We start from the raw sequence: 12,424 nt of genomic DNA, 5'->3' as shown, positions 1-12,424 counted from the left end.
TCATGGAAATGTCTGCAAATATTTTATTACAAAATACTTGTTGTTAAGACAGCGACATACACAATTTTGTCTTTTATAAAAGTTTGCAAATATATGAATGTAAGGGTAAGCAAATATATATATATAATTTTTTCTACATATATTATTGTTTGTTTAGTAACCAAAAAAAGTGTAATAATAAGCGCAGAAGCACATATTGAGCCTATATTGGGTATGAGTTTCCTTTATATGTAAAAATCATATTTTGTGTGTATAACAACAAAAACCTTCCGGATAGGACTGTTTGTGGTTCAGGAATTTCCGGTAAACATACAGTTTATTTTCTTACCGGAAGCTCATTGGCGGTTATAACTCAAAGCAGCCACAAAGGTCACTTTTGCCCAGAGGCAAGGAAAATCTACGTGCATGCAACGAGTCATACAATGTCAGAACAACTAGACGCTGGGACTATAAAAATTTGTGTACACATGCTGTTATGCATCACGAATCTATACTCCAGTAACGTCGGAATTGTACAAGTTACATGACTTTTCTTTAAAAGAAAACTCACCTCACTGAAGCTACAGCTACTACTCCATAAAACACAATTTTCACTTTTACACTTTAGGTTTTAACATTTTATTTCGATATTCCTACACTACGACTTGCACTCATTCACCCGCCTACAACACTACAATAAACACACTCAAAACACAGCCGACGTTAACTTTTTGTCGCATACAATAGAAATCACACACTACTTTCACAACCGCCACTAAATACTTTATACCAAACGATTTTGAACTATTCATTTAAACTAATTCAATAGTTGTTCAAAAGTAGCACATTTTTTCACACAAGGAAAAGAAAACTGGAAGTAAACGGTTCTTTGATGGGAGTTGTTTACCAAACGCAGGGTGCTGCAAGTTTTCGGCAAATTATTAAATTAATTTATAAATTTTTGGATTTCAACTAAAACATATTTTTTTACTTTGGAAATTTAATCAAGTGGATTTATTATATGCAATTCTATATATGTTTTAATTAAATTAAAGGAATTAGTATAGAAGAAATAGAAGAAAATGTTTGTTAGTAAATGAAATTAATAACAATTATATACCTTTGGAGAAATGTTTATCCATATGGATATTATAATATCATTCCTACATAGACAAGTTTATATGAGCTTCGGTGTTTGCGGGCAGCATCCAAATAGTTTAATTTAATAAAATTTCCATTCTTATTTTATCAATTATCAATAAAAGTATTTAATAAATATTAAATTATACCAATAGAAAATGTTGTCTTTCAAATTGCATAAATGTTTAACTTCAAATTGAGAACTAATATTCGTGCCTAATGCCGTTTAGAAATCTAAAAGTTGCTAAATCATCAAATATAATTTTAATTTTTTCTAAAAAATGCGCATGAAAAATAGGATATTGTATTTAAACTTTTGTCCCGCGATTTTTTTATGAATTTACCGTTATCTACGTAACAATGAAATTTTTTTTTTGGATAAATAAACTGCATCATTGCATTTGTGTTAAAACACTTAATTTCATTAAAAATTGAAATTTTATGGTTCCCAGGTGAGTGTATAAAAAAGACTCCGTGATGGAGAATTTTAATTTGAAACTGAAAATCGTCTTTCAAGTCATTTTCTTCGCATCGCAATCGCATGCCAGAGAGTCGAGTAACGAGCGCTCACAGCTGCTTGATGATCACAACTTCAAAACCTCCCAAGTACGCGCACGGGAGTCGAGTACGGAGCGAAAAGTTTGCACTAGGACGTCGAACTCTCAGCATTCCCAACGCCTTCATATTCAGAGAGAAAGACAACGGACACCAAAGACTAGAGGTTGTAATCAAAGTAGTAATTTCATGTTCGAATTTTCCTCATTTTACTTTTTTAAAGAACATACAGATACATATATGGGAGAGTGTATATAAGTGTGTAAAAACCTATAACTTTTGAAATGTTTGTTCAAACCGGTGCGAAGCTGGAGCGGTCTGCTAGTTATTTTATATATTAACTAGAGAAGATCTAGCGTTCCAGCAGTCACACTCTTATACACAGCGTTAATTTTTTTTTAACGATAGTAAGTAAACGCGCACTACTTTCACAATAGCAACAAAATACTTTATTTAAAACAATTTCAAACCATTAATTTAAACATTGTTTAATAGGAGCACTTTTTGACACTCAAAGATAAGAAAACTGGAAGGAAACGCTTTAATGGCGGCAAAACTTTGACAATTCACAAGGTTGCATGAGGTATTCCAGAAATTCTTGAACTGGTGAATAAGTGAACAGTTACACAGAGCATATTTGAGGCAGCTTATATTGCTTAATTGATTATACACAAATTTACTAAAAACAATTATTACATTAATATTTTTTAATTAAAACAAAAGCTCCCGTCAAATAAAAATTATATGATTATTATTACTAGAAAAATATTAATCAACCCTATCACGCTGTTCATTGTATAATGTTTTTCGGAAAATAAATTGCTATTATGTAGTAAGATTATCTCAAAACGTAAGTTCGATATTCGTAGAGTAATATTCACTCTATACATTCGATACACAAAATTTGAAAGTTTTTTAAATAATCCTACAAAATTTTTCAATTATTTTGCCAACGGATAAAGTTAAGAATATAGAAAAAACGGGGAAATAAGCAAATTAAAGCGAAAGGTTCTAGGGCATATCCAGTAACCCCTGTGCAAAAATTTTTTGAAAGTTTGTAAGGTGTTATAATACCCAAATGTTTCGTACACCATCGAGGTACTTTTTTTCGAAGTTCTTGCCTAATCCAAGCTGGTAGCCTTCCTCATAAAACAAAACGTAAAATCGAATACAAGCGATGAAGTAAAGATATATGTGGAGTTTTTGAAGAACTTGCACTTTCAAAAACGCTGAGGACATACGTAAGGGCCGACATATTTAAGCGAACATTTTTAATAAACCTGTTTTGGAAAAATCCTTTGAATAAAGTATAACTACTTTTGTAGAACCTGAAGTATGTACAATTATTTCGTCTACATCGAGAGGGTTGCTTAAGTCCCTCAGTGATTTTCTTTGAAATTTTAGAACGAGGCGGCTTCTCACCAGTTCTTCCTCGATCAGTATAAATACTTACATTAGCGAATACATTTTTTGTTCATAAATTCAATCAAAATATGCAAGTTTTCAGTTTTCCTTATACCTTCCGAGTTGACATGGATTCAGTGATAGCAATTTATTCGTATTCGAGCGGAGATTCATATTCGTAGCTTTGCTTGATTGTGTGAGAGGGCTCAATATAATATTTATTTTTTATTTTTTTAAGAACTTCTTCAGGTATGTCATAATAAATATAGACTTTAGAGTTCAATTGAATACATACATATATAACCAAGAAATTTTATGTTTTTTTTCAATAAAATGGTTTTAAGACTCCAAAAAAATTTTAGGTTAGTATGATTAACAAAAAACAATGATATTTGAAAGCTAATTGCTTTGTATTCCATAAATTAGTAACGTTAAGCAATTAAGTGTAAATATGGCATAAAGTTCTGGCAAATTTTAAAACTTTAGAGTTTTGATACAACCCTGCGCACTTCCAATGCAATTTCCGTTGCATTAATGACAGCAGTTGTAGTTAAAAAAAAAAATTGTGATATTTCAATTAAATTTGGATACAAATGACAATTTAAGTTGAAAAATTTGCAAATATTGCATATTTTATGTTTGCCATTGGCAAATAAGTAGTGGCAACGGAATTTACATAAAAATGCTTTACAAAAGAGAACAAGGAGAAAGAAGACAAGTGTAAAGTGTAGGTGGAAATGCAAATGTGAATGGAGTTATAAGCAAATAATTGTTGATCTCGAGTATAAACAAATGAAATATTTTGCAATTTTTTGTAACTTCAAGGAAATTTTATTGTTATATTTATTTATTCTTAAGGAAGGTTGATTATTGCTGCCAACTTTTGGCTCCGCTTCGTGTTGAAAATGAGAACGGGAATTTGAATTTATATTGCATTTTTTTAAGTGATTGGACATGTATAATCCAACATATACATATGTATGTATGTATATTCAATTACTTGTATGTATTTCTATCCCCAAAGTTCTTCAAGTTTAAACACCTCGTACAAAACCTTTTTGGGTGACGAATCCTTGCCGCAGGTTCGAATATCATTTACCAGAGTACCAGATATCTATCAAAATCATCAAAAGGACTACTATTAATTGTATGTGTATACATACATATATTCGAATACCAACTGCGAGACACAAAAGCCGCTTTCGCTGGATGTACCCAAATGAAATATGTACGTTTATGTCTCACATACATATGTACATATATGTAAATGAGAATTTAAATTTCTTCTCGAATATTACCATGCACATATATAATTTTCAATTTCCTAAAACAAACTTCACAGCACAACTAAGAATATATAATACATACATACATGTATGTATATCCTTCTTGTATAAGTCTTAAATCGCTAATTATGCATAGATGGGCCGCTAATGACTGTTTAATCGCTTACAAGTTGACTGCTGCTGAATATTACATAGTATGATTTAAGCGTTAGATCAAATTTCGTTATATCCATACATACATACATATGTATGTGAGTGAGGAAGAATATAAATAGAAATACTAAATCCCACAATGACAAACCTGGACAGCTTTGGATTATTGGTTCATTTTGTAGTTTTCGTCCCTCAAACTTAAACGTATTAAAGCTCACCCGCACAAAGCGTATCAAATTCACTCCATGTCTTTGTATAACACTTTTCATCAAATTCCGTTAATTTTTAATTATTCCTATTGGCTTCGCGGAAGAATTCTGCAAATATTCACGCGTGTCAAATAATTCGTATATTTATTTTATTTTATTTTTTATTAAATCGCAGTCCAATTTCGCACTTATATGTTCGTACATATTCGTTTTTTAGTACGTACTCATTTTCAGAATATTTTTCTCATTTTTTTATGCAACGTGCTCGAAAATATTGACACGTACGCCTGAGTGAGTAAATTCTCAGAAAAATGTTCAATAATTTTTTTTTCACAGTGTATAAACTTTCACTTTTGTTTAACTATATGATCTTCGGTACGCTTGGTTGAACAAATAGGTTAAAAATCAGTGACATTGTGCCCACTATGACTTCACCGCCACACTACAGATCAAGGAGGTTGGTTAACGTAGAAAGAGTGACAACTCTCGTTTATGGAGTATAACATTTGCGCCAATATAGCTTAAAAGATAACGAAAATTACATATACATATCTACATACATATATTTTATTTAAAGACTTTCTTTTACAATAATCGCCATTACAGAAAATACAATATTTAAAAAATTGAAAACTTAACGCTAAAATTTAAGGCTAATCAATAGATGAATTTGAACAAAAAAATTAAGCGCAAGAGGTAATCGCTTACTCCACCACTGTAGCATTCAGCTCAACATCCGTTGAAATAATTCCCTCCGCATCCTGCGCATGCCTACTCTGCCACCAATCGATCGTGTAAGCGCGCAGACTCGACAAGGTCATAATAGTGGTGGACGCATCCGCCGCGTCGCCTGTCGCCGCGTACAATTGGCGACAGTACGCCTCATGTGTAGCCGCGCCAGCGCCACCAAATGCCTTGATGCCCTCGATGTCCTGCACCAGCGACGGATAATGCTTGCCAGCGCATTCAATCAAGTTGGTCAACTGCGTCTCCGACATGGCGCTATGCTGACCGCACGTCGTCTTCTGTAGTATATTCATTAGACGCGCAAAATTGTGTGGTGAAATGCGCGCGGAGAGATGTGGCAGTAAACGCAGCACGAGCAAATGCAGCTCGAGTGTTATGTGCGCGAAATTGTGGAACTTATGAGCAAAAGCTTTAACGGAATACCAGAGGTTGCTGAGCGTGCTGATCAGTCCCTCTATAATGTCGAAGTGGTAGAACTCAATGGTGCTGATGACGGAGTTGAGCCAGGGCAGCAGGCCGACATGCTCGATCATAACCTTCGAGGAGGCGGGTATTTTGGCGCAAGTCGAGAAGACGGAGATAATAAGTAAATTCATATCCAGCGTAGACATGGCGCTGCCATAGAAGCCCTGCAACACTTTGAAGGTGTTCGTGGTGACGAGCAAGAAGAGATCCGAGCCTGACTTCAAGCCATTGCGTATGACTTCAACAATGAATTGGCGGAAGGCCTGATGCTCGATTTCCGGCGAGTAGAAGAGCACGTTGAACTCAGGCACACATTGGAAATTAAAGGTGCTCTTCAAGCGCAAATACATCGTAAGTTGTTTGTAGAGTAAATGTGTTGCATCGGTGGTCAGATTGAAGGTCTTCGCCACAAAGAGACCGGGTATGTATGGCACACGCGGTGTGCCGCTATTCTTCTTGTGCTTCACCCACGCATCGCGCAGCTCACTAAGACCCGCTTGTATGTTGTCGTACGCCTGCACCCACAGCGGACGCTCGAAGAATTTGTTCGCCTCGAAATGCGCGCGATAACGCAATTGCACGCAACCGGCGGCCAAACGCATATCGCGATCCTGCGATGAGAGCGCCGCAAACACCATGGAGAGTAAACCATTTTGCACTGGACGCGCAGGATGTGAATACGCCTCGGGCGCAAAGCACATATTCATAAGCGGCACAAAGAACGCCGGATCATAGCATTGCTGATAGACACGCGCGCGCACCGGACACAAGCGCAGTTCGGCTTCATCGAATTGCGCCTCCCCGCGTTCAATGCGACGCTCTAGCTCATTGCCGCCGAAGACGAGCGCTTTCTTTGCTGGATCGCGAAACTCGAGCGTTGGCAATTGTTGTGCGCTATTCAATTTACGCCAGATTGGGAAATTATCGATTGTGTACTCGCATAGCTGACGATCGATTAGCGACATTACCTGCGCAATGGAAGTCTCTTGCTGTGTCAACTTGGCGCGCTCCTCATCCGCGGCGCGCAATGCATAAAACGCTATAGCGCTCTCACCCCAAATGAACGGTCGATATTGTTGCAGACCACAATCGTGCACCTCATACAGTTGCAACAATGCCAACGCATAGCGATCAGCATCGCTCAGTTTCGCCTGATAAGCGCCCAATATTATCGGTATTTGCGCGTCACTAAGCGCCGCGGGATTCTTCAGCGCCAGCGTGTAGAGTAGATGCAACACTTGCGTTTTCACTTGTGTCTCACGCGCTGACAAAACTATATCGAAAAATTTGGAATGCGTACAAATCATATCGAAAAGCTGCGCAGGCTCGGCAAGTGGTAGCGCTGCGTCCGCCGCCGCTGTGAAGTCCGCATACATCTGCTGGCAGAGGTAAGCCAGCAATTGCAGCAATAAAGCATGCGTAACGTCAGACTGTTGTGGCGCGACGTCGTCGCCGATTGCGCTTTGCATGCCCAGCTTCAGGCAGAGTTTACAGAAATTCAGCCATTGCTGATTTTGCAGCAACTTCGTGAAATCGGGCGTGAAATCTGTGGCGTCGTCTGTGTCTACTCCCTCCGCTTGCGCAAGCGCTTCATCCTCAGCATCCACTGCCGCAGCGCTCTGCTTCTTTTTCTTACCAGCGCTCTGCTTTTTCACCACCAACGGCTTGGGGGCGCACTCGGTGCGCGCCAACTGCCACCAATCTTGCAATAGGAAAGCGCACAACTCCAACTTCTCGGCGTCCACCTGTTGCTTCTTCAATTCAATGCTGAGCAGCTGTATCTGTAGATTGATGAAATTCACAAATATTGACGCGCGCTGTTGGTTGTTATGCGCCGCATCTGTGGCAACGCCAAAAGCCTTACTGTAAATTGCATGTATTACGCGCAACTGGTACACCTCCAATCCATCGAATTTGAAAGTTTTATTACAAAAATCCACACACTCCGAACGCGGCATACAGTGCGCAATCAAGGCAATGGAAGCGTCAGCATGCTCCTTATAGATAACACCCGCTTTCTGCGGCTTCTCAATAGTCTTCATGAAACCGCTCTTGAACGCCTGATAGATATTTTGCAGCAGCGCTGGATCCAGCGTCAAGCCCTTACGGAATGCAATATCGAGCAGCGGATAGACGAGCTCCTTCTTATGCAGATGTGATGGCAACAACTGCACGAATTCCTGGTCCAACTGTACATCGCGCTCGAGCAGCAAAGAAGCGAGCTTGATGGTAGGCTTGGCGAGCCGTCGCTCGGCGAAGAATGCGCCAAAGAATTTCGCACCCAACTGCGGTATGTACTGATGAGCTACGCTTAAGAAATCGTATAACGCCTCCTCCAGCTGGTCGTAACCCATGTCGGCGCCAAAACGCTTCACCAAATTCACATAAATCTTAACAAATTTTCGCACAAAATCGCATTTTACTGACTGCTTCAGCGCGGCCAAACGCTGCAACACGCACACCAACAACTCATAGTAGATGCTCTTTTGCATTGTCTCCGCCAGCACCAAATCGCTGTATTTCAGTTTGGACACCAGCAATTCGAGCACCTCAATGCATTCGCCAGCGCTTAACTGTAAGGCACGCACCAAACGCACCGCGTCCTGCAGCTGTTCGCTAGAAGCTTTGGTCTGCTCCACAGACTGTATCGAGATGGCAATCGCTTTCACCACTTTTAGGCGACAATTCGACGCATGCGTCGCAAAGTACGCTTGACCATTGCAACGCTCCGCAAGCAAGCGCAAGAAGTAGAGATAACTCAGTTGAGTTTCATTGCTGGCGCTGATCAGCTCGGTGCTTTGTATGCGCGTTAAACGTAAATTGAAAACGTATTTAAATAAATTATCCACGAAATTGTACTCCTGCTCATCGTTTGCAGTCTCTGCTGTAGTCAACGTGCACAGCACTTCAATGCAATCGCCTAGAAATTCGGCCGCCGCTTCGGCTTGCTTGCGCGCCAGCCGCTGCTTCTCCACCAATTGTGCGATCACAAAGAGCGCTTGCTGCACGTAAATCATAAGTAAACGCTCACTATTCAACTCAGAGCTGAGCGCGACGGTTTCACCACGTAGTGTCAGCTCAAGCGGTTGCACTTCAGTTTTTGATTTCGCAAAAATTTTAGCAAACTTCACTTCACCGCTTACAAGCGCGTCATGTAGTTGCGACAAAATGCTTAATTCTGCAGGCAATTTGGCGCTTGCGAGCGTTAGTTCTTTGCCGCTTGTGGCTAGCCAGCTACACATATATTTACTGAGCGTCTTAAACTCCACCTTGTACAATTGATAGACTTGCTCTGGATTCGGGTAGTAGTGATAGAGCAGCAGACACACAGTTTCTAGGTATTTATCAAGTGGCGCAATGATTTCAACACCCTTAAAGATCAGCGGCATAAGCTTGCTCAGCGAAACACTCTCCACATAAGCTTGCACGGAGAGACCACTCTCGATATTCACAAAGAGTTTCTGCAAATTTTGCTCATTCAATATGGTTTCGGTGGTTTTTGGCATCTCAACATCAACGCGCGTGACCTGTGTGCAGTTAAAAAAAATATAAATATAAACCGTACACTTTAAAACACTGCTACGCACCTGCAGCGCCTCGATGAACACCTGTGTCACCACATCTACGGTGTCGGCGTCGAAGAAACGCAAAGCTTCCAACCACAAATCGATCTCCCACACACCGGAGTCAAAAAGTCCGGTATTCAAAAATATTTTATGCAACAACTGTCCCGCCTCAACGCGCACCACGTCGTTGCCATACATGTAAGCCTTAATGAATGATTTCAATACACTGCTAAACAGCTGTTCGGTGGGCTCTAGCGCTTTCGGCAGCAACAACAATATGGTTTTAATTGCCTTCAATTCCAATTTAATATTGCCTGTGTCGCCGCTGGCTTCACCCGTCTCATCACCGGCGTACAGCGGACGCAACAGATTCAAATAATCCAAAATGGTGCTGGTTTTATTCACAAACGAACGATGCTCCTTACAAATAACCAGCAGCAAATCTAACGCAACATCTAAGTGATGCAACACAATCACATCCTCGGTCTCCTGATCTTTGATAGACATATACAGCGAGAAGAGTATCTCCTCAACTGTGGGAAAATTCACCAAAATGTGATTTAGTATATCCAAACGAAAACGACGCAATGAATTCAAATTGCCACGCGCCTCCTCACGTTTCGTTATGGCCGCTAAATAGGCGGAATATTGCGCAAACATGGCATACAACAGTTTATTGGCGGCCAAACGAAAGGCGAACGTCTTGTGACGCACCATTTTTGCACCAGTCAACAGGGCCAACGATTCGATAGGCAAGCAGACATCTTTGATGAAGTAGGTGCAATCGGTGAGTGTGATTTTATCTAAAGCGGCGCGCAACAATTCTGGTTGCAAAGTGCTGATAATAAGCGTGAGAAATTCACAAGCAGCAACCCAATCACGCTGAGCCGTGCGCATTGGATTTACAATGCCAGCAAAATGACGTACCGTGTGACGTGCGAGGTCCGGACAGGTGGTAAGTATGCGTATAACCAGCTCCGTTTTGCGTGCATTGCACCAAGGTTTGATGAGCATACCAACAACTTTGCCTGCGTCATATAAAAAATAAATTGAGGTTATATTTACAATAAAAAAATAAATAAAAAATTTACGCACCCTGTATGGCATTATGTTTCTGCCGGTAATTTGTCACTGCATCAAAGCAGATGCCATGCTTACGCGAAGTCATTAACAGTAACAGAAATTCATGTGTCACCTTCGCCACCGCATCGCGCTCCTCCTCATTCACCAGCGACTCAATATGTTCCAAACTCAACTGTGTGTGTGGTCCCTGTTTACCGGCACACTTAGTGGCATACACTTTGGGCCCAAACCAATCGTAGAGGCGCGTAAAATATCTACAGCACTCAGCATCGAAGACATGTATTTTTTTCGTCTTCGATATTTCATTGCATTCCAAAACGTATTTACGCAGTGTGCTCACCACAACAGAAACCGTTACATGATCATCATATTGCAAACCAGAAGCGAGTGCACGTATCAGCGCTCCACGATCCAGTATATTACGTATGAGCAGCGTATTGCCGTCAATCAAATAGGCGAGCACAAAGTGTATGAAACATTTACGCACAGTTTCCGTTTCTTTCAACTCTAGCGGTGAATGTGAAAGCATATTTTCGATTTTCTTTACATTGGAGAGTATGTCGTAGGAGGCGAGCAATTGACGCCCCAATTGTGGGTCGACACACACTATGGCGGTGAGTAATTTGAGCGCAGTGCGTCGATGTTGTAATTGTGCGGATTTCAGCAGTTGATCAATCACAGCGCCATGTGATTTGAGAAAGTACCGTGATGCATAAACTGCCGACTCCATGTGTTCCTTTTGATTGGAAACAATTTCCATTAGCACCAGCTGCAACGCCTGGCAAAGATAGCCAATGTGTAGCACATTTTGTTTGTCCACACGCTCCAGTGCTTCAGCCAATTCGAGCGGTTTGCCACGCTTCTCTATGTATTTGGCGACTAATTTGGGACGCGATTGCACAATATGCAGAAAGTGGCGGAGCTCTAAGCAGATAAAAAAATTTTCACTGATCACTCAAATCGAAAAATTTATGAAAAATATATTTTACCTGTTATAAAATTATTGCTGCGCAGCTTTGTACGAAAGTTTAGCATTTTGAAATCTTTGGCAAACTTCATTGATTTCTCTTCATAACCGGAATCGTGCTCCTGCATTGTCTCCTCACCATATTCTTCTTCTTCCTCCTCATCTTGTACTTCTGCATCACCGTTTGTATATTTTGCATCCTTAGCTAGCTGTTTGGCATTTTCCTGCGCTACAGCAGCAGGTGACTTGCCTTTTTTATTATTTTTATGCTGCTTTTTATCCTCCTTGGCTGGTTTTGCTTTCTTGGCGATTTTCTTCGGCACTGCAACTTCTCCTTCATCGGGCAAGTCTTCGCCATTCTCTTGCACGTTCTGATGTTTACGTTTTCTTTTATTCTTTGCCTCGATTGCCATTTTCTGTAAATTAATAATCACACCTTGAATTCAAATTTATTATTTATAAATCCTAACGCTATTTTCAATTTACAGTTTTTTCACTATTTTATTTGGATAAAAAGCGTGCAGCTAACTTTGCACGTGTGTTCTTATTTGACGTTTGCTGTTGAATGCTCTTCTTCTTGTTTTTTGTTTTTCTTTCAATTTCCACTTTTTTCACTCACAGCTGGATCAGCTGATTTGACAACGCTTAGAGTCTCGAAATTATTGTTTTGAATTTAACCCTTGTGGGACAGCCATCTTTTGCGCCAATTGTTATAATGAATCTATTGGTTACCTTTTCCAACGTCTCTTCTGAAGCTGTCGTAATTTCAAACACAATTTTTTAAAATCACGTAAATATTATGTCTACAGCTTTGTGTCAACATTAACCCAACAAAATATTTGTAGATACCTGTTTGCATCCCAAACTTAT

At 39.8% G+C, this 12,424-nt stretch overlaps 1 protein-coding gene across 2 annotated transcripts; it reads right to left on the bottom strand.

Annotated features, from left to right (window-relative positions):
* Positions 1-5,271: 5,271 nt before the first annotated feature.
* On the bottom strand, positions 5,272-12,178 carry Urb1_0 (uncharacterized). Of its 2 annotated transcripts, none has more exons than XM_011194031.3 (5): positions 12,041-12,178; positions 11,577-11,970; positions 10,600-11,511; positions 9,526-10,532; positions 5,272-9,465 (listed from the first exon to the last, which is right to left on the bottom strand). In XM_011194031.3, exons 2-5 carry the CDS (start codon positions 11,965-11,967, stop codon positions 5,431-5,433), a joined length of 6,345 nt encoding a protein of 2,114 aa, XP_011192333.2. In that variant the 5' UTR covers positions 11,968-11,970; positions 12,041-12,178; the 3' UTR covers positions 5,272-5,430. The 2 variants fall into 2 exon arrangements, with proteins under 2 accessions (XP_011192333.2, XP_011192334.2); XM_011194032.3 differs by having other exon boundaries at positions 11,577-11,990; positions 12,041-12,130.
* Between the last annotated feature and the right edge of the window lie 246 nt (positions 12,179-12,424).

This window comes from Zeugodacus cucurbitae, chromosome 6 (genome assembly GCF_028554725.1).
Source record: "Zeugodacus cucurbitae isolate PBARC_wt_2022May chromosome 6, idZeuCucr1.2, whole genome shotgun sequence".
Classification (NCBI taxonomy): domain Eukaryota; kingdom Metazoa; phylum Arthropoda; class Insecta; order Diptera; family Tephritidae; genus Zeugodacus; species Zeugodacus cucurbitae.
This window is presented reverse-complemented; position numbering and strand designations above follow the sequence as displayed.